Genomic DNA, 24,115 nt, shown 5'->3' on the forward strand with positions numbered 1-24,115 from the left:
GATACCGCCATACTGTTCCTTAGGCATTGTCATGTGAGTTGCCATGAGGCATTGGACGGAAGAGCATCGTGGATTCCCAGTAAAAACAATTATGTTTGTGCTGAAGCTGCACGATGTGAATCGATGCAATGTTGTCACGAATCCTAGCCTTTAGTTCATTTAAGGTGTGAGGATGACTAGCATACATTACACACGATTCTTTAAAAGTCCTCCCAACTATCACACACTGATTGGTCAGGCGATCGAGCGGGCTAGTGCATGTTGCCGTTCTTTTGTATGAAATGCTCTCCAAAAATCTGTCCTAATGCAGCAATGAATATTGATCTTCTTCATATTTTGCTAAAAACGGTTCAGCAAAAGTTACTCAACTGTTGGCGTCGCCGGCTTGCAATTATTGGACGGCCTGTAGCTTGTACGGGTAGAATTTGAGATCTGAAGGTAATATTCTGTCGACATTGCGGTGAGGCAAACCTAATGACATCGTGTCGCAGTGCAGAAAGTTGTGGACTCAGCTGGAAGGCGGCATTGACTGCTTTAGTCCTGGATGCTTCTTGCTCAGGGTAGAACTGTTGATTCAAATCTTTCAACCCAAGTCTTCAGAGCGTGGGCTCGCGGAACCGGATCATGACGCCAAAGTTGAAAATGACGCCGAAATTCTCGTTGTGCAGATTGACAACAATCTTTGTTTTTACTTCGAATTTACGATGCTCTTCCGTCTCATGACAATTGAATTGGCAATGCCTGAAGAACACTATTGCGATATCAGAATCTTACTAACTTCAAGTATGACTTTGCGTTAATCGATTCAAAATGCCCCATTCCCGCTCGTCATTCTGTAGAAGTGAAGTAATATTATTTTTATTCAACGTTCTCAACTGTAGAGATTATTCAGTGTCAAAATTCATCGTGGTGGAGTAATGGGCGATAAATTTTACCCAGAGCAAAATAGGTCCGTCACAGGCAAAGTTATTTTACATGTCATAAATCTACGACACTACACCTACAGTTTTACTCGCCTTCGAAAGAAGTCATGTTAAGGAATTTATCAATCTTCGAAAGCAATTCCTGTCCGCCGACCATGAACCCGCGAACTTTGGCAAACATAGTAACCATTAGACTATCGAGGACGGCGGCAAATCTATATATAATGGAAACGAAAATCAGATTTTAACATTGCACTGTACGGTTCTAACATTTTTCAAAAAGGTTGTAAAATCTTCCTGTTGGCACGAAGCTGCGTCAAGATTGTTCTGTATCCCGAGGTGTACAAAGACAATTGATGTACGAAAATATTTTAGAAGTTTAATTTAGTACCACAGTTTTGAAATGTGTGTATTTTTCCATACATGTTGCAGATTATTAACGAAAGGTTCTTTTGTTTCAGCTCAATGGCGGACGTGCTCAAATCATTGGACCTTAGTTACAACGAGTTGGGCGAAGTTCCTTTCGAAGCACTACAGCCTCTGAGATCCTTAGATTGGCTCAATTTCCACAGGTAAGAACTTTGATTTACAGAGCATTCGTACTTAATTCCTTGTTCATTTAATCACTGTTATGTGCATTAATTTAGTTTCCTTTTGACTGCTTTTCTTGTCCATCCATTGCGTTTTCTCATTTATTGATTCAGTGTCAGTGTTCATTTATTCATTAACCTCGTTCATTCTCTTGTGCATTAATTGAGTTTCTTTGTTCATTCAATTACTGTCTCTTGTGCATTAATTCAATTTATTTCTTCATTTAATTACTGTCTCTTGTGCATTAGCGGAGTTTCCTTGTTCCTTGAACTACTGTCTCTTGTATATTAATTCAGTTTCCATGTTCATCCATTCTTTGTTTTTACATCAATATAGTTTGTTTCTTGACTGCAATTTCTCGTTCATCCAGTGCGTTTTATCATTTATTAATTCAGTTTCCGTGTTAATTCCGTTTCCTTGTTCATTCAACCACTGTCACTTGTGCATTAATTCAGTTCTTCTGTGTTAATTAATCTTCCCTCTTCATTTTTTTAGTTATATTGTTTATTTATTCAATTTCATTATTTATGCATTTAGATTCCTCTGTAAATCCTTCAGTTTCCTTGTACATCCTTTAGTTTCTTTATTCAAATTTTTCATTTGCCTTGTGTACGCATTGAGTTTTCTCGTTCTATGGTTAATACATTAATGAAATAATTTCTTCACTCATTCATTATACAGGAAACAATTCTTTACCTGTAATTCACTTCGTAAATTTCTTTATTTATTCACTTTTTCATCTTTAAACATTTAGTCATTCAATTAATTTAGTCTGCTATTAATCTATTTACTCATACATCCTCTAAGTCAGCGGTCATCAGCACAGTGCACCCTCGGGCTAGCGTCTCTTTTCCGCGGATAAGAGAGACACTAGAATGCATTTGTGGCTGCTGGTGGGTATGCTTTCTCTCTCTCCCGTCTGCACGACGGCGCATATTGCGATACACTCCTTACACGTTACCCATTTCAGCGAGTTCTGACGATCACTGCTCTAAGTCATCTATGCATTTAGTTAGTCTGTGTTTTTGTTTATTGAATCATTTATCCCTACGGGAATTCAGGTATTCAGTTAGTCTACAGCAGACTTGCCAACCAACTTGCGCCACGGGGCATGGCAAGTTTGCTCCATGCCCCGGATGAGGGGTGGATGTACCAGCTGGAGGGAGGGTAATGCGTAGCGCTCAGGTTACGATTTCGTCCAATGTACGGGAGACTAACAACCGTGGCGCTTCGATTATAACAGTGATCTAAATTGGAATGTGGAGAAACAGCGCGTTTTATTAATACCGGTACAACAATTATTATATAATTATTTCATCTATACCACATAATTAAAATTATTAATTTTTAAACACGGAAATCTTCGTTAGAACTGGGTGTTTGTCTTTTGTCATTGCTTATCTCTATTGTCTTAAGGATGGTACTGTCGGTGACTCAGGAGAAGACGAGAGCGGACTGAGGAGGAAGGGATGTGAACAGATAACGTACGACAACACGTGCAATATTTGTACTGCAGTAAGCGGAAACATTAGGTCTCCTTCTGTTCGACTTAGCTTTAATTTCCATACGCATTGTTACTCATGTTTCCTGTACGAGTAATAACCTGGCTACTGGGATGCTTATCTGAGCGATGTTCATAATAATCAGCAGCGATAGTCAAGAAGGTCACATTCTTTCCGCTCGTCTTCTCCCGAGTAACGGACAGTAGGGCTACTATGCCGTGCTAATCACACGACCAAAGAGACTCGCAATGTAAACTTCTTTTCAGTGTCCTACACAGCATTTTATTTTAAGTCTGTGTAATATAAGAAGGTAAAACAAACGAAGAGAGAAAGAAAGAACGAAAGAAGAGAAGGAAGAGAAGAAAGAAAGAAAGAAAGAAAGAAAGAAGGAAAGGAAGAAAAAAAGAAGGAAGGGAAGAACTGAAGGAGGAATGAAAGACTGGAAGAAGGAAAATGAAAGAAGAAAGGAAAGGAAGAAAGAAGAAAATGAAGAAAGACAGAAAGGAGGAAATAAGGAGAGAAGGAAACAAAGAAAGAAGGAAAGAAAGGAGAGAAGAAAAGGAAGAAATAAGAAGAAAATAAGAAAGAAAATGATGGAAGAAAAGAAGGAAAGGAAAGAAGAAAAACAAGGAAGGAAAGAATGGAAGAAAAGAGGAGAAAATAAGGAAGAAAATGATGGAAGGAAAGAAGAAAAGAAGAAGAAAAGGAGTAAAGAAGGGAGAAAAAGATGGAAGGAACCAAAGAAAGGAAGAATGAAAGGAGGAAAGAAGACAGAAAAGAAAGTGAGGAAAAAGAAAGAAAAGGATGGAAGGAAAAGAGACAAGGAAGAAGGAAAGAAGGAAGGAAAGGAAGAAGGAAATAAGAAAAGATGAATGGAAAAGGGAAAGGAAGAAGGCAAGAAGGAAACAAGGAAGGAAAGGAAGAAAAAGAAGGAAACAAGGAAGAAAAGGATGGAAGGATAAAGGAAAGGAAGAAGGAAGGAAAGAAAGGAAGAAAAACTAACGTAATAAGGTAGAAAAGGATGGAAGGAAAGGAAGAAGGAAGGAAAGAAAGGAAGAAAAACGAAGATAATAACGAAGAAAAGGACGAAACGAAAAAAGGAAAGGAAGAAGGAAGGAAACAAAGGAAGAAAAACGAAGGTAATAAGGAAGAAAAGGATGAAAGGAAAAGAGGAACGGAAGAAGGATAGAAAAAAGGAAGAAAAACGAAGGTAATAAGGAAGAAAAAGATGAAAGGAAAAAAGGAAAGGAAGGAAGAAAAACGAAGGTAACAAGGAAGAAAAGGATGGAAGGAAAGAAAAAAAGGAAACAAGGAAACAAGGAAGGAAAGAAAGGAAGAAAATGATGGAAGGAAAGGAATAAAAGGAGAAAGGAATTAAATAAGGAAGAAAAAGATGGAAGGAAACAAGGAAAGGAAGAATAAAAGGAGGAAAGAAGAAAGGAAGGAAAAAGAAAGGAAAGGATGAAAAGAAAAAGGGAAGGGAAGAAGGAAGAAAGGGAAGGAAGAAACACAAAGGTAATAAGGAAGAAAAGGACGAAAGGAAAAAAGGAAAGGAAGAAGGAAGGAAAGAAAGAAAGAAAAACGAAGGTAAAAAGGAAGAAAAGAAAGGAAGAAAAACAAAGGTAATAAGGAAGAAAAGGATGAAAGGAAGAAAGGAAAGGAAGAAGGAAGGAAAGAAAGAAAGAAAAACGAAGGTGAAAAGGAGGAAAAGGGAGGAAGAAAAACAAAGGTAATAAGGAAGAAAAGGACGAAAAGAAAAAAGGAAAGGAAGAAGGAAGGAAAGAAAGAAAGAAAAACGAAGGTAATAAGAAAAAAAGGATGAAAGGAAAAAAGGAAAGGAAGAAAAACGAAGGCAATAAGGGAGAAAAAGATGGAAGGAAAGAAAAGGAGGAAATAACAAAACAAGGAAGGAAAGAAAGGAAGAAAATGATGGAAGGAAAGTAAGAAAAGATGTAAAGAAGGAAATAAGGAAGAAAAAGGTGGAAGGAAACAAGGAAAGGAAGAATAAAAGAGGAAAGGTAGGAAAAAGAAATGAAAGGATGGAAGAAAAGAAGAAAGGAAGAAGGAAGGAAGGAGAGAAAGAATAAAGAAGAAAATAAGAATAGATGAATGGAAAAAGGAAAGGATGAAGTCAAGTAGGAAACAAGGAAGGAACGAAAGGAAGAAAAAAGAAGGAAAAAAGGAAGAAAAGGATGGAAGGAAAAAGAAAAGGAAGGAAAGGAAGGAAAGGAAGGAAAGGAAGGAAAGGAAGGAAGAGAAACGAAGGTATGAAGGAAGAAAGAGATTGAAGGAAAGAAAAAAAGAAAACTGTAAAAGTGATGGAAATAAGAAATGGAAGAAAGAAAGAAAGAAAGAAAGAAAGAAAGAAGGAAGGATAGAAGGAAAGAAGAAAGGAACTAAGTAAAGAAGAATAGGATTAAGGAAACGAGGAACGAAATAAAGAAGAAACGATGGAGCGGATGGAAAGAAAGGAGAAAATAAAAAATAAAGGAAAGGAGGATATGATGGAAGGAAAGAAAGGAAAACCTGAGTAACAAAGAAGGAAAGATAGAGAGAAAGGGATAGTAAGGAAGAAAACGTAGAAAGAAAAGAAGAGAAGAAGGAAAGAGGTAAGTAATGGATGGAAGGAAATAAAGAAAGAAAGGAGAAAAATGGAAGGAAAGGAGAATGGAACCTCCCAAAGAAAGGAAGAGAGAAGGAAAAGAAGAAAGAAAAGAAAGAAGGAAAGAAAGATAAACGAGAAATGAAATAAAAATAAAGAGAAAATAGGAAAAAAGGAAATCGAACGAGAAAACAAAGAAAGCAAGAAAGACAAACAAAAAAAGATAGATAAAAGAAATAAAAAAGAAGAAAGGAAAACGAAATAAAAATGAATAAAGAAAGAAAGGAATAACGAAAGAAAAAAGAAAGACCAATAACATTTAAATCTTGAAAGGTCAAACAAACATACCACTTAAAGCCATCATTAACATCTAAGGGCCCTTACACACGAGCGACTTTTTGCCGCCAAGGTCGACTGCAAAAAGCAGTTGACCTTAGCGGCTTGTCGCGGGGATGCAGTCGTAATGTATTTAAATGGAAAACCCCGGTTGCTTTACACACGAGCGCTGACCCCGAATGCAGACCGACTGCAGCCGCTGTCTTGCAGTCGGTCCCCGCGACCGGCGGCAGCGTTTTCTGCTTACACACTGACGGCTTTTAGCTGCCAAGGTCGGCGACACGCAATGGTTCAAAACATTACATCTAGCTGGATATAATTAATATCTTTTCTCCTATTTAACAGATTATCATGTAACTTTGTACAGTAGTTACAAGTAGTACATTTTTTGTATACAAACTCTGATTACGTTTATATAAACGAAACTACCCGCTATAAAGGGTGCTTTTAAAGAAAATCAATAACTTTTCTCCTATTTAATAGATATTCATGAAACTTTATACAGTAGTTACACGTAGTATATTTGTCTTTTATACAAACTTTGATTACGTTTTTATAAGGGAAATTACCCCTTATGTGTTGCATCTAGAGAAAATTATTAACTTTCTCATATGTAACAGATTTACATAAAACTTTGTGCAATAGTGTCGGGTAATATATTTGTTTTGTATACAAACTGATTACGTTGGTACAAGGGGAACTACACTTACGGGGGATGTATTTAGAGAACAATTAATAAGTTTTCTTCATCTATCAGATTTTCATGAAACGTTGTACAGTAGTTATGTGTTGTATATTTGTTTTGTATACAAACTCCGATTTGTTTGTATAAAGGAAACTACCCCTTATAGGTGCTGAATTTATAGAAAAATTAACAACTACTCGTATTATTAACTTTTCTCCTATTAAACAGATTTTCATGAAATTTTGTACAGTAGTTACAGGTAGTATATTTGTTTTGTATAGCAACTCGTGTTACGTTTGAGAGAAAGAGGTGCATTTAGAGGAAATTAATAACTTTTCTCCTATCTAACAGATTTTCATTAAAATTTGCACAGTAGTTATAGGCAGTATATTTGTTTTGTATACAAACTCTCATTATACTTGTGTAAAAGAAGCCGTCCCATTGTAGGGGTGAATTTAGATAAAATTAAAACCTTTTCTCATACGAAACAGATTTTTATCAAAATTGTATGGTAGTTAAGGGTAACATATTTGTTTTGTGTACAAGCTCCAATTATATTTGTGCAAAGGAAACTATCCCATTATAGGGGTGAATTTAGACAAATTTAATAAGTTTCCTTCTATTTATCAGATTATGATCAAACTTTGTACAGCAGTTAGAGGTAAAATATTTATTTTGTAACAAGAGGCAAAACTTTCTCAGGAGATAGTGGAATAGGCTTTATAACAGCTGACATGTACGCTCTTTTCATTTTGTGACACGTTTCGGTGTAGTAATTGTAATTTCCTTCACAAAATTAGCAGCATCTTTCTTTCCCTGATCTGTCAAGCTTATCTGTGTCAGAAAGAGAAATTACTCCTCTGTTTAGACTGCAGTGTGTGTGGTAATTTAACGACGCTGTATCAACCACTAGATATTTTAGAGTCGATAGGATTGGTGATGTTATTTGACGACATGAGACCGAGGATTCGCCATAGATTACCTGACATTCGCCTTACAGTTGAGAAAAACCTCGGAAAAAATCCAAACAGGTAATCAGTCCAAGCGGGAATCGAACCCACACCCGAGTGAAACTCTGGATCGACAGGCGAGCACCTTAGCCGAATGACGCCGGTGGCTTGCAGTATGTTTCTAGCTTTCCTTCTCTCACACCTCTCAGGAGATTCAGATAAAATTTTCCTAGGTCTGCATCGTCTGTTACTTTTTCCATTATTATATTACGAGTGAAAAGTGACACACCTTTTGCAGTTCGACTACCGCCGGAACCGACGACACACACCGCCCGTGTTGACTGCAGAGTCGCCCATCTCGACGGCTTCTGCCGTCGAAAAACCGCTCATGTCGGCGGCAGACGGACTGCTTTTTGCAGTCGACCTTGGCGGCAAAAAGTCGCTCGTGTGTAAGGGCCCTAAATTGGAGGATTGCCGTTGGCTCTTGGAGCTCACTAAGTTTTTAAATACACAGGGAATTTAAAATCAACAGGACCCGATCGCAGTGTTGCCATACCTACTGATTTAGCAGGAGATTTCCTGTTTTTACATTGAATCTACTGCTCTACTGATTTTTTTGTCAAAAGTCCGAATTTCTCCTGCCTTTTTGGCATGCTGCAGTCACCTAGTTCTATGCCCGCATTTTCAACTCATTACTTTAGTACATATATATTATGTCACCATGTCTTATTTTTGCACCTTATACACAAATAAAACAATGTTTTCATTTGTCTCCCTGCTCATAACGTGTCGCCACAATGATGCTTACAAGAAGCAAGGAGTCGCCTCTCGCCTGAGTCCAGCAGCGAATTATGATATCAGCACACGGCAGATAAAGACCATTTTTATACACGTGGCTCATTGTTATGGGTCGCTCCAATCCACTCGATAGTCTAAACCTAATTAAATAATGATAGAGAACAAATGTTCGAAACCATACCACGAAAGGATGCACACACACACACACACACCCAAACACACACACAAATATAATCTTCGTGCAATGTAGGATACCTCGTACATTCAGGATCCATGAACATTTTAATATTTTAATTGTGTTATGATTTTGTTCGATTTTCTAACACTTTGTTTGCAAATCGACGACAGAATTAAGTTATTTCATTGTTTTAGGGACTCGGGGAATAGAGGAAGAACGAAACTTATTCAGTAGTGAAGTTTGTTTCTGATTGTGTACACGTGAAACCGTGAGAGAGTGAAGTGTAGGTAATGGCGTTTTTGTGTTACATATCTTGCACAGTGATCTTTTAAAATGAGTCAAACTGTCCCAGCAAGAAAGAAAAGTAAGTACTCTCAGAATATTATAAATCAGAGTGGGACAATGATGAACAGTTTAAAGGATAGTTATGTAAAAGCAAGAAAGAGGATAATTTTTGGTCTGTTATAGTCGCAGGTAATGGAATACTGTATTTAATATCACCTTTAAAATAAATCACGTTGTATCGAAAATATTTTGTGAATACACGAAAAATTCCTGATTGATACATTAATGCGAAACATTGTCAATAAGACATTACTGTGTCAAAACAAAATTGCATGACTTAGTTACATATGCTGAGTAGAGGTGACAATAATTATATTTAGCAAAATTGTTCCATGTCATTGGTTAGGGATGTACTATATTGTAATACAACGGTATCGTCTTTCTTACAGTACACTATTTCGTAAGTGATGTTTTAATACAAAGAGGAAATTCATGTTTAATTAATCTACTGTAGTCTCCTGTTTTTTTCGATGATTTTCTCCTGATTTTCGTGAGTAGGTCGTGGCAACACTGCCCGATCGTCATATAGACACAATTCAGAACAACATAAGATAATACGGCATAGAGGGATGCGCCTCAGATTCTATCACGGACAGTTAATTTCTGCTCTCCTGCCCAAATCAAAATCGGATACGTTGTATTTATTAGGTGATGTTCTATCGCTGGGCCGCTTTAACTTTTCAATTAGCTACGTTAGTACTTTCATTTCTATAAATATTGAAAAATACATTGCCAAAACGTCCCAGTTACAAAAATTTGTTGCATTCGGATTGCATAAAATTATAATTATTAAGCCACAGGACCAGAGCAATTTGATATTAAATGTCCCGAGATTTGTAGTTCATATGTTGGCAACACTGCATACTCATAATTAGCAATAGCAGTTCCCCCTTCCACCTCGCATCCTCCCACACACAAATCCGTCCAATCTGCTGCAGTGGATTAGCATAAATCCCGGTCTGTTTAACATCGCAACGCTTCGGATGGATGTACTAAATTAATCCGGGATTAACTCACATATTACGATGTTAAATTCAATCATTTTAATCCGTATTGTGGTCTCTGCAGTTGCTAGCATATATAAAAGGTTTTATTGACGGATCGGAAACATATTTCCATTCTCCCACTACCGACATTTACGAGAAAGACGTTCATTGTTGTAGCTACTATTAGAGTACGCAGCGGTTTTGTGAACGAGGTTGGAAAATAGTCGCATCAATAGTAGCTAACGGCTAGAGTGTCGATTTTTTCATCCTAAAGATCCCGGTATTCACTACCTTCGTCACTTTTAACATATATATTGGATATAGGGTGTCACTGAAATTCTCCTACAAACTTAAAAATTGGTTGTAGTCACAAAAATAATGCAAACGTTTCATACTGTATATAGGCCTATACGTATATTATATTCACATCCGAAACATTTCAGAAGTACAGTTCTTCTGGACAGTGTTTACACTAGTGTCGTGCATTTCAAGCTCTATGTTCGGTTCAAGTTTGTCGAGCGTGGCAAGAACCGAAGTCTGCTTTGAAAAAGCGGGTCTATCACAGATCGCTCGGACTTGCACCTTGCATGATCTGTGTCCTTGAAGTTCGCTGGCTTCTCCTACCCTCCCCTCCCATCTCATCATGATTTTAGCTGAGTAAAGATTTTAGAACAATTCTTGTAAAGTTTTATTTATGTAGATGTAAAGACAGGTAATTTTTACTACAAGAATATGATTAAACTTCGACAAAAATATACGTACATATAGGTACATCGCATTATGTTTTAAAAATACATGACAGTTGTTACTATACCAATTACGACATAAAATAGCTATTACATTCTTAACATAATGTTAAAATTAATCAGAGTTTCTCGGACACACTATTTGTGTGTCTTGTCTATGAGGATGACGTGAATCTGTCAGGAGAAAATCCACAAACGATTAGAGACAGAACGGAAATTGTACTTGAAGCAAGTAAAGCGATAGGTTTGGAAATAAATCCCGAAAAGACAAAGTATATTATTATGTCTCCTTCGAAGAGATGGAAAAATTCAAATATCTTAGAGCAACAGTAACAGATATAAATGACACTCGGGAGGAAATTAAACGCAGAATAAATATGGAAATTCGTGTTATTATTCGGTTGAGAAGCTTTTGTCATCTAGTCTGCTGTCAAAAAATGTGAAAGTTAGAATTTATAAAACAGTTATATTACCGGTTGTTCTGTATGGTTGTGAAACTTGCACTCTTACTTTGAGACAGGAACAGAGGTTAAGAGTGTTTGAGAATAAAGTTCTTAAGAAAATATTTGGGGCTAAGAGGAATGAAGTTACAGAGGAATGGAGAAAGTTACACAAAACAGAACTGCACGCATTGTATTCTTAAGTTGACATAATTAGGAACATTAAATACAGGACGTTTTTGTTGGGCAGGGCATGTAGCACGTAGGGGCGAATCCCGAAATGCATATAGAGTGTTAGTTGGGAGCCCGGAGGGAATAAGACTTTTGGGGAGGCTGAGATGTAGATGGGAGGATAATATTAAACTGGATTTGAGAGAGGTGGGATATGATGATAGAGACTGGATTAATCTTGCACAGGATAGGGACCGATGGCGGGCTTATGTGAGGGCGGCAATGAACCTGCGTGTTCCTTAAAAGCCATTTGTAAGTAAGTAAGTAAACAAGCTCTTCATCCAGTAACTTATTAGAATTTTGTTTAAAAATGGTAAAGGATTCCTAATTCTATAGGTTTGTCACTCTCACAAACACAATAGTTTCGATTACATTGGCACCAAATATTAACTTGTTTCCCAAAAATTAATCATGTAAGATTGTTGCCCTAATAAAATACATTAATAAAAGTATTGACATGTGCGTAGCTTTACACATAACTACGGTTGGGTGCGTTACCTGTCGACTGGTGCATAGCTTTACTATGCAGCGTATCTTTATGTAGAACTACATGTGGTTGGTGCGAGAAATGGAACAAGGAGAACAAGGGGATATAAGGACAAGAGGAATACAGGTAGAACAAAAGAAACATAATGAGAGCAAGAGGTAGACACTGAGAAAAAGAGAAAGCAACGGGTACAAGGGAAAGACAAGAAAAATGAATGAATACAGGGAGAATAAGGGATACAGAAGGAGAACCAAGGCAAGAAAAAGAACTGAGGGATACAAGGAGAACGGGAAGACAAGAAGTAGGCGAAGACAAGGAGAAGACTAGAAGAACAAGGGAAAACAAGAAGAAAAAGAGGAATGCAAAGAGAACAAGAAGCAGTGAAGAAGACAAGGGACAACAATGGGAATACGTGGAAAATAAGAGGATTACAAGGGGAAGAAAGAGAAGCGAAGGAGGACGAAAAGATTTCGAGAAGAGCAAGGGAATATAAGGAGAATAACAGTAATAATTAATTCTACTTAAAACAATTATTTTAATTTTTATTTTTGTGAGTTAATTGTGAAGGAACGTAACGTTATAAAACGAAATATTTTTGTATTTTACAGACAGTTATAGTAAGCTATTTGGCCATAGTTACTACATCCCGAATGTTCAGTTTTATCTTGTCTATTTGTGAAGATACGGTTGTTGATTTTTCATTTGAGGACAATCAGATAATCTTTCACATAATGTAAAGTTGTATGTGGTAATTATTTTAATAAAATAAATGAATTGTTCCTGTCAATCAAAATCTAAGACACAAAGCCCGTAATGTAAGTATAGGCATCCAACAAGGAAAACTCGGTGCGCAGAAACCAACGGGCGTGACTGTATCGCGCAGATAACGTATGCTCCCGTTCCCAGCATGCTCTCAAGCCTACTGCAGGGGAGTGAGAAGGGTATAGCATGTGCGCCGCGAGGAGTCCGAGCTGAGTTTTGTTTGTAGGATACCTATAGCACTGTTGTTGGCCTTTCTAGAATCATTAATTTCGGTTATTCCTATGGTATTAGGAATTATGTGTCCTTTTCCTTTAATAGCGCACTGTATTAGTATAGAAGGCTAAAAGGATAAAGATATTTAATATGTCCAAGTCAAGCGCGAAAATGACAAGTGCAATGTGAAGTAAAAAATGATTCCTAATCACAAGAGACGAAAGCGATGTGCTTTTCTGCCTTGTATATATGTATTATTCACACTACAAATGGGTAAATTTTCGGTGGCAGTGGTAACTGATTACACTGAACAATGGCATTTAATAATAAACATCATTAATAATAAATACAAATTAATAATAAATACACAATAATCACAAATTTCATCACAATTTCAGCTACAGATGACAAAAAGAAATTTCTACTGCGACTGGCGAAAAAGAAATACAAAGGAATAAAAGAAAACTAAAAGTAAAAAATTATTCACCGCACCAAACTCAGAAAGAGATGTACTATTTTGTTTTTGACATTAACACTAACGACATGGCGCTTTGGATTTACGTGATATTTGATTGAAATCATTGTATTCTACTAGTATTTTCATCAAAAAAAGTTTCTTCAGTTTTAATTTGCAAATAATGAGATTATAGAGGTAGAAAATTTGCTACTCAATAGTCTACTGTCTACGTAAAATAAAATTCATTCCCCCTTCCTCATTTTGTTCGTTGTGTTTCAAAATGTTTAATTTCTGTTGACATGTGAACATCAAATTTTGGAATTAGGTCATTATCTTAATGAAATATATTTGGGATATATAAATATGGTTACAACAATCTTCTCGATGTAAAACATCTGAAAAAATTCAGCTTTGTTCAACGTGCGTTTATGCCTTAGGTATAATGTAAGAATAAAAGACAAATCCGTTCTCAGTGACTGCCTCGGGCAATTGCAAGAGTATATTTAGTCACTCAAGATACCAACACTATCTACAGGGAGAACTGCGAACTACAACAAGTTTTCAACCAATTCACACATTATTAATCTAGGAAACTGGATGTAATGAAAGGAGCTGTGTAAACATCTGATATGAGGGAGAGAGAGAGAGAGAGACTCAGAGAGGGGGCAGAAGTGAAGAATGTAGTTTAGTTAGCAGAAAGTCCACTTGATGTGGAATGGGGGAAGGAAAGTTTGTATAATTTAGTACCAGTATTCTCTCCCTCTTTCAGAATTGTTTAAAAAAATTTATTGAATATAACTCCGTAATTCCAAAAGAAGCAATAGCCGGATAATAGATTTTCGAATAAAATATAATGACAGTTTAAAACTGAGCAGAATATGGCTGTAGGCTTAGTAAACACATAAAAAAGCGGTGGTGGGGAAGTAGAGAGAGGTACCTAATCTTATATATATAGGCACCTTTCACGCAGAAAATTTCCCTCGCTTACAAACTTAATGACCTTGGCAATAAAAGTAAAAAAAGTTGAAGGAATACGAGGGTGTAAAATGGAACATGTTTTACAAGCACTCAAAACAACTTCGTAATTTATCCCATGTTTTATTTTATACGACGACCATAACTTTGAGAGAGAGAAAATCTATAAGGGGCCATTGTGTGCCGAATAACAAAAATTGAAATCTGCAGTACTAAGGAAGGAACATAATAGAATAATTGGTTACTAGAGGTCATTTTGAACGTTAAGTCATGCATGGAAACGCTGAGGGGAAAGAGAGGAACACGTTATTTCCTCCTTACATGGACGCCATTCTGTCTAGTGTGATGCATATACTGTAGAACAACAATGACACATGTCTCCTCCGTTGTTGAGGGAATAGCCCAATACCCTACAGTTTATGAAAATTTGAGAAATTCGTAACTCAGTCAAACTCGAGCTTCTTCTCATCATAAGAGTGGAAGCCCGACCTCAATGCTACAGTGTGATCCGTTTGGGTATGGTTGAAATAAATACACCGTAAAACATTTACTACTGACCTTTATTTGTTGAAACTTTGTGCATACAACACTGAAAGATGGGAGATTCCTCAGAGCTCAACAGACCCCTATTGCGCACCCTGCACAACTCATAACGGTGATGCAATTCAGCCCATGTCCTTTGTAAGATAAGAGGGGTGATTTGTTGAAAAACTTGAGTAAGTTTTACTCTCAGATCATCAATGCTCCTGGCTTTCTGTGAATAGACAATATCTTTAACAAAACCCCACACGAAGAAGTCAGGAAGGGTTAGATCTGGGGAGTTTGGGGGCCAAGCCAAGTGACAGCTGCTTCTCGTACTGGGTTTCATGTGCGACCTCCTGCATTTTTTTAACACAGAACCTGTTTCTAAGTCCACACCTGTGGAGTAACGGTCGGCGCGTCTAGCCGCGAAACCAGGTGGCCCGGGTTCGATTCCCGGTCGGGGCAAGTTACCTGGTTGAGGTTTTTTCCGGGGTTTTCCCTCAACCTAAGATGAGCAAATGCTGGGTAACTTTCGGTGCTGGACCCCGAACTCATTTCACCGGCATTATCACCTTCATCTCATTCAGACGCTAAATAACCTAAGCTGTTGATAAAGCGTCGTAAAATAACCTACTAAAAAAGACCTGTTTCTACAAATGTTGGACACAAACTCACGTCGAAATCGAAATTCCCTTTGAACTTTTTTAACACTCTCAAATTTAGCACACGAAAGAACACATTGTGCCCGCTGTTGATTTGTAGTAGCCATCTTGACTATCTACGATTTTCATTTGTCCTTTCAGATTATGCGTTGTTGATTGTCATATATGGAAACTCCCATTTTTTAATCATAATGCAATCAGCAAGAAATTTTTCCTACTATAATAATAGCTTTATAATAATAAATTAATATTATCCATACCCAAACGGATCAGATTGTAGATAGATATGTGAGATTTCCAGTAGGAAGACATAACAGGAGAGAAGGTAGTTATACCAGCTAGTCTTATTTCGTCTTGCTGCCTCGATAGCTCAGTTGGCAAACCGCTGGCTTAGGATGACCACGAACCCGAGTTCGAATCTCGGCAATGGCGGAGTTGTATTTGTGCTGGACATAGACAAGTCTGTGATGGTTTCTCTCAGCGTTCTCCTGTTTTCCCCCGTCATTCCACCAATACTTTCCACAATTATCACATCCGTCTCGAAAGATATAGCAGCTCCTGCGTCTACGTGACGTAGAATCTGCCGTCCACTACGATATGTTTCTTGCGGTTTGTCCAAAACTATATTATCCAGTCATATCTGAATAGGGACCCTCATTGAAAAAAGGAGTAATTACAAACAAAATCACCGCTGATAAACTATGAATAGGTGCCGTTGTAGATAAGGAAACTTCATTGACTGCAATTGAAATGACCACAAATCATCTCTGAATAGGCTATCTTATTGAAAAGGCAACTTAAGTAAAGAGTACTGATTTTAACTTTCATCTCGTCTTTGAATAGATTTCACTGTTAAATATAGATTTTAAATCAATTTCAATTATAAATATCTCTTCTTTGAACAGATTCCATTGTTGAAATGTGATCTTAAGTAAAGATTATCCATTTCAACTATCAAGTCATAGTCTTTCAATAAGCTACGTTGTTGGGAAGAGATGTATGTGTGTGTGTGTGATTTCTTAAAAAAAAAAAAGCAGAAATATCTAATAAACCAATATAAATTTCAATTTTTTATCTCAAGCCCATCACATTTCTATAAAACCCATTACATTGATACTTTTTGTGCAAGATTTCATCCGTCGCTAAGCAAGTGACGTCAGAATGGTGTGACGTAACTTTTTGGTCGTTGCAACTGGCTACCAACTGAGCTACGCCAGTGGTCTACAGCACTTTGATGATAATGGTGATTAATGTAGCAATTGTGGGGTGTCGTGAGAGGATATATGAGTACTTGTAACTATTGCGGATGACAGGTGAAATGAGGGAAAAGTGAGTAGTGTTGGTGAAATGATAGAAAGAAACTAGAGTACTTCAACAAAAACCGTCTATAACGCCTGCTTTGTCCATCACAAATGCCAGCACCTCATGGCCGGGGATCGATCGTGAGCCACCTTGATAAAAGACTGGAGCTAGCTCTTGAGCCACAGATTCAACAGTAGTGGTGTTACTCGTACTTACCAAGACAAATGTCAGTTATATTAGGCTACTTGCCATATGATAGTCTTTGAATAGATTTCGATCGGGAAAACGTCGTCTGTATTCCTTAACAGCAGCCAATGCATTGCCACCACAAAATTCATAAACAAAAAACATGTCTGCATTATTCACTATGCGAATATACGAATTAAATATCAAGTGAACATGTATTCAGTTGTGTGTGTTATGCTGGTGTTTAGATACTCAGGGCCGTATTCATAGACATTTTTAGCGCGTGCTTTCGGTGGATTATCAGCGTTTTTCGTATTAATAAACCAGTGTTAGCGATAGGATATGATTTGAATTCCGTACTAATAACCAGTGGATAGCCGGGGCTAGCTTAGTACGCTCGTAGCGCGTGCTGCGAAATGTCTATGAATAGCACCCTCAGTGTCCAAAAGATCTGGCGTAACACGTCAAGTACATATAGTACCTACATGAAACCACAAGACTTCCATTATTCTCCCATTAATTTATCCCCAAACATTAGGCTTAGGACATAAGTATATCAGGTTAAATCGATGTAGGTTAACTCAAACTACATAATCCTGAAGTATTTTTCATTCCTCCTGACACACCGTGTATATTTAAAAATATTAAGTTAAATATTTCTTCGATTGACAGATATCATTGTCTAATTTTTACGTACATTATCCGAAATGAATTCATGGAATCCCAATGGAGGTCGAACCCTAATTCTTTTGGTTAGAAGCCATCTCATTACTGCATAGATATACATAAGTACACATCATTATTGAATTTTTTAAGCTTTTCCCCCTTTTCTTGTGCTTATAGGTGGTTAAGACACAAAAGTTCATGATCTCACTGAAAAGAATTACAAGTCACGTTGCTTTAGGGTAGTAGTAGTTATTCGAGGAACTTCCCTTCCTCCAAATAACTTTGTATAAAAGCGTGACCTTTCTTCCACGCACATGAAAGATTAAAAGATGACAAAGGACCTTCTTTCCAATGCTGTTAAAACCAGGTTGAAGAGGAACTGAATATTTTCATAAACTCTAGTGGAAAGTAGAGATTGAAGGTTAAAAAAAACCTATTCTCTATAAACTGTTAAGTCAAGACTTCACTAACAGCTGTTCATTCTCTCCAAGTTCAAAGGATTGGGACAAACCAGACCCAATCAGGAGGAGGGAGCATAGAGGCATCTATTTCTATTTCAAAGCTGTGTTCTTCCACACCACCTCTTTTACAATCTTCTTCCTTCTTTCACACACGACTTTATTCTAATTTATAGCACACTCTGCTTTTCCCTTCTAATCCCACTTTCTTTAGAGGAAACATTGATTTGCCTTCAAGGCCGGGGCTCACTTTTTGTGTTCCGATACACTCACTGATGTCGCTTGTATACACGCAACCTTGAGGGAAATGGAGTGAGATGCATCTTTAATATACTTCTCCGTAACTATTTGCTTTGTGTTTTCATACAGAGAAAATTGGATTTCTGCCTTGGAGACACGTTTTCAAATTCCTCTAAATCTATTTTTTTTAATAAAATGTTATATTCAGGCGTAGGTTCCGATCTTGCTCTGGCTGGTTACTCAGATTGTTTACCCAACGTTTCCCAAACTCTAAGTTGAATGTCAGGTAATCTCATGGTGAATCGTGGGACTTACCTTTCAAAAATACTGGAGCATGTCACTATCGCCAATTGCACTAAATGCCAAAGTTACATATTAAAGGAAAGTAAATAAAACATTTTAGAATGCATAATTTTTTATTCTCAACTGAAACAAAATATTATGAATAATCCTTATTACTAGGAATAGGTTTACTATCCAGTGCATTTACATCAATAATACTGTTATTCAAACAACAACATTTCTAATAGTATGTTGAACTGAAACTGAAAAGACATAAGTACCAAATCATGTGTTATTGAAAGGTTATAAGTGACAACACCAATTAAGGTTTAAGTGCCACACAATTGACAGGTTACAAGTGCCAATTACGGGTTGGATGAGCTGCTACGTGACCCTAAGTTTTACTCATTGAGGCCTAGAAGCTCTCTCTAGAAAGCTTTACGTTCAGAATTTTCCAAATAAGGAATCGTAGATTTTGACTAAAAATAAAGACCTATACACTGTGTCCGAAATGAAACCTACTGATGAAATGAACTAACTAGACATCCATAAAAGTTACATGTGGCCAGCTTGCACTAAAATGTAGAGAAATTCAACAAATTTTGATGTCGTGAAATTGGCAAACTTCTTATTCCTATTGTTGTGTATACACAGATTGTTTTCCAAAATGGCTCCATTCACACCCCAAGAAAAAGTGCAATGCTGTTATTGGGTAGCAGAGTTTAAGTTTCCGATTATAGTTCAGCGGAGTTTTCGTGAAAAATACGGCCTTGCAGCTACTGATAGGCAAATCATTGTTCAGTGGCACAACCATTTGCTAGAGAATGGAGACTTTCAGCGACATGGTGCCACAATTGCAGGATCTGGGGTTATGAGAATCCTCCTGTTATGTTTGAACATGAACGTAACTCTCCAGAGTTAAATGTTTGGTGTGGATTAACCGTTCAGAAGTGATCGGACCTTTCTTCTTCATAGATAACACAGTGAATGACGCGGTATATCTCGATATGCTTGAAAATTTTGCGCACCTCAGATTCCAGAGAGGTTCACCTTCCAGCAAGACGGGGCTCCCCCTCATTATTGGGGACCAGTCATTGAAACTTTACACAATCATTTCTCGGAATGATGGATTGATCGTGGTGGTCCTATTGTATGGCCTCCACGATCTTCTGATCTTACATCATTGAACATTTTTTCTTTGGGAATTCGTAAAAGACCGTCTCTACAACACCAGAGTGGATAACCTTCAAGTGTTACGTCAAAGATTATCGACACAGTAAGATCTGTAACTCCGACTAGAGAGAGATTAAATACAGGTTAGATGTGTGTCGTGCTACTAAAGGGGGACTTGTTAAGATTTACTGATTGTGACATAAACTATTGTTGATTAATATTTTCCCCTAATTTGTTTTTGTGTGTCATAATTAAGGAATAAATTATTTAGTATCTTTATCGGTAGGTTTCATTTCGGACACGGTGCATAATGCTAGTGTACAAAAGACACTGTTATAATTGTCTAATTCAAAGATTATCTTATAAAAAAACTATAACTAAGAAACCAAGCTTCTTATGTAATAAATTTTAGATGTGTTCTCTCATACTAAGTATATAAAATTAATTTTTTAATGTAGTGTTTATTATTTTTAATGTATTTTGCAGTTACATAATATTTTCTCCTATACTTCGTATAATAACAAAGCAAAAACGAAAACAATAACTTAGTCTGAAAAGAGAAAAGATGTTGTAGTCCTTTGTGCCTTTCTTGCATGTATCGAATGTGACTGTTAACGAATAAGCGACACGCATGTACAGTTCTCGCCAGGAGCAGTCGTGGAACCGGAACAGGAATACGACAGGTAGCTCAACTCGCCACTGCGAAATATTACTTACATCGTTCTGACATTTAACACTACTTTTATGAATTCATAACTGTTAATGTACCTTCCACCAACATGAGTTCAAGATAAGTCGACCTTCCGGAAAATCCCGTTTAATTTTGCCTCAGTGGTATTTCTTATTCGGCATGTATTTATAGTGAATGTTGTGCATATTTTATAGACACCTTTACGAGTGAGATATGTAAATAAGGATTAAAAGAAAGTTAAATAAAAATAAGAGAAATGGGGAAAAGAGACAAAGTATTATAGATCTACTATTTATTTATATAACCTGATAGACATAAGGTTATCAGGCCTTCTTTTCCCCTCTACCAGGGGATTACAACTACAATATTAAGAATACAATTAAAATTGTTATTACAATTAATATCACATTTTCAATTACATTAAAATTAAAAATACTAAATGATAATCTGACTAATAAAGGCTAGACAATTTATTGTAGAATTTAAGAACAAAAATTTTTTATTGAAGTACAAATTAGGGGAGAGTTGGGTAGTATCGGACATCAAGTGATATCGGACAGTGATGATATTTCATCTACCACCAGATGGTAGTACCTAAATGACATGGTTACGTTTCTGTATGCGGCATCTGAACACTGCTACTACCATCTGGTGGTAGATGAAAGAAACTTCATTGTGTCCACAAATGTGGAGTAACGGCTAGCGTTTCTAGCAGCGAAATCAGGTGGCCCGGGTTTGATTCCCGGTCAGGGCAAGTTACTTGGTTGAGGTTTTTTCCGGGATTTTCCCTCAACCCAATATGAGAAAATGCTGGGTAACTATCGGAGCTGGACCCCGGACTCATTTCACCGGCATTATCACCTTCATATCATTAAGACGCTAAATAACCCAAGATGTTGAGAAAGCGTCGTAAATTAACCTACTAAAAAAACATCACTGTCTGATATTACCCGATGTCCGATACTACCCAACTCTACCCTAAAGCTAGAATAATTTATTATATAGCGATGAAATTGTCGGAAATTGAAATATTTTATGCTAGACTAAGTGAATTATTTGCAAGAAGCTATGTCTGAACGAGTTTCAATTACTAACCAAGTGCCTAGTAAGTTTGCGTTTGAATTCAATTTTATTTCGACAGTCCGTGATGCTAGCAGGTAGCGAATTCCAGAGTCTTGGCAGGGCTATTGTGAAAGAGGATGAGTATGAGGAGGTACGATGGGATAGTATTGTTAGTATTGTTTCATGGCGAGAACGTGTGTTCAGATTATGATGGGAAGAAAGGTAAGTGAAGCGAGACGACAGGTACGAAGGAATGGAAGAGTTCAAGATCTCAGAGAGAAGGAGAAGTGGATGTAAATTTCTTCTTTTATCTGGTTTAAGCTAACCTATTGGTTCCAGGGATGGAGTGATATGATCATATTTGCGAACATTGCTTATAAAATGTAGACCTGGACACAAGTTATGATCACGTTTAAGTTTCGTTTTGTTCTCGCTGGAAAGGTCAGTCAGTAAAATGTCGACATAGTCAAAATAGGGCAATACAAGCGTCTGCACAAGGGACTTTTTTTAAACAAGAGGGAAGATGAACATTTATCTTTTTCAGCACATGGATAATAGAGTATATTTTTCTGCTGGTTTCTGTGATTTACATGTCTTAGCTCAGATTATTATCCATGTGAATGCCAAGATTTTTGACGGAAGAACTGAAAAGATTATGCACTGTACTTACGTCAACGGGGGAAATTTAATATTGAGGGAAAGAAAAGAAAAGAAACCCAGAAAAAACAAAGAAAATAAATAAGAAATGGTAGGAAAGCACAGACAAAGAGTAAACATTTAAGAAAGAAAGAAAGGAAAGGAATAAACGATCGAAATAAAGAAAGTGGAAAAGGATAAGGAATGATAGAGTATAAGAGAAGGAGAAAAAGAAGGAAAATAGAAATTTACGGGATAAGTTGAAACTTAAATTTGTGAATGAAAGAAGAAAGAAAATAAAAAAATTATAATAAAGGGAGGAGAAGGGTTGAAAATGCTAAGTATAAAGAAAGAAAGGAAACGAAAGAAATGGTAAAGTATTTGAAGAAAAAGAGTGGAAATGAATATAAAAATGATGGAACAAGATATAAAAGACTTAGAAATAAAATAAAGAAGAAAGATTTTAAGATTTTTGAACGAGTAAACAAAAAAAAAATAAAAATAAAATAAACGAAAAATGGGAGAACAAAATAAGAAAGAAATATAATAGAAAGTTTAATAAATTAAAATAAAGTTGAAAAAAGGATAAGTAATACACAAAGAGAAACAAATTATAAAAGATACCATAAAAAAGACAACAGCTAATGAAATAGATGCTCATAACATAAATTTTGGATGAAGCCAATAGTTATACAGAGATGATGTGATCGGGAAATTTAATGTGAAATTCAGTGTAGAAGCTGTTTGATAAAAGCACTTAATAATGGCTTTTCCTCCAAATATTAAAAATGTAAATACTGCATTTCGTAATATTTTATGCCAGATGAAAATACCTCAAGAAAGGGGACAGTTTACTTCATCAGTTTTGGTGAGTAAAACGAATCCACGCACAGTGTGATCTCATTGAAGTTCCTTGTGCTAGCTCCAAATTTTGACGTGGTAGAGAAATTATGGGTCATTTTTTCTAGAGTTTTTATACTGAGGAATGCTGCTGTTTTATAAGTCATAATCTCTTAGCTCCATTTTCCTTCCCAAGAAAGTTAGTCTTAGAATATAAGGAGGGGAAATGCGAGGAGAAACAATTTGGAGCTGAAAGGAAGTAGTATTCTGTGAACTCCAGGCCCCTGGCCACTAGTCCCACTCCAATATTCAACGTTACGTTTGAAGGAGCATAGGTGAATTTTGAATGGCAAAAGTTAAAATTACTATCTCCCTTGAAAGTTCGTCGTCGGATAGAATTTAAATGTGAACCTCTGGTATATTAGTAAGCATGGTAAAACTAAATCACCGTCGACCTCTGAACTGTATTGACGTTAAGTTACAAAGCTCAATGTGTAATAGAATCTTCGTAAGATATACACTGTAAAATATTTCTTACCAGTGCCTCTCTACGAACCGTCAGGGCAAGTGCAGCTCACAACTCAGAAAAATACGCGTGTGTGTGTATATATGTGGGCGCGCGTGATAAATGCATTTTGAGTAAAACGCATTTTGAGTTTCTTAATATTTAACCTATTATTTTCCACATTGAGGTATTTTCCAAAGGTAATTTTAAAGAAGAGGATTACATTTTATCCTTTGTAGAGTTTTAGTCTGAAACGTTGAGAATTCGATTACGTTCAAAACGACATGATATAATGAATACAAAATACAAACCACTGAACACGACTACCTAGCAGAACACCTTTCTCATTTCAAGATCCTACCGGAACCATTTTGTAATCTCTGTGACCTTCATGATGAAATAGACAGAGACCACGCACAGCACTGCTCCGCTGTTTCCAATCAGCGTATTTCGAATCTCACCGGACCGGTGGACATCAATGACGTCACGCTGCAGCGAAATAGGAACAAAACTGCTGGAAGATTCGATGGCTATCATGGCGGCTGTAAAAGTTGTTGTCTGTGCTACGCTACCAAGATTTTGCGAAATATCCGTACTGTCATCTCGTTCAAAGAAAAGACAGCATAAACAATTTATTCCTTGAATCATTAGTAATAACTGGTCCGTTGACATGTTCACTCATA

At 36.8% G+C, this 24,115-nt stretch overlaps 1 protein-coding gene across 1 annotated transcript in view; it reads left to right on the forward strand.

Moving 5' to 3' along the window:
* LOC138701649 (chaoptin) overlaps positions 1-24,115 on the forward strand; it is a 1,160,966-nt gene that overhangs the window by 954,885 nt on the left and 181,966 nt on the right. Inside the window, exon 6 of the mRNA XM_069828762.1 lies at positions 1,385-1,495. Coding sequence (XP_069684863.1) covers positions 1,385-1,495 — 111 coding nt within the window. The remainder of the gene's footprint in view (positions 1-1,384; positions 1,496-24,115) is intronic.

The sequence above is a fragment of the Periplaneta americana genome, chromosome 6, assembly GCF_040183065.1.
Source record: "Periplaneta americana isolate PAMFEO1 chromosome 6, P.americana_PAMFEO1_priV1, whole genome shotgun sequence".
Taxonomy (NCBI): domain Eukaryota; kingdom Metazoa; phylum Arthropoda; class Insecta; order Blattodea; family Blattidae; genus Periplaneta; species Periplaneta americana.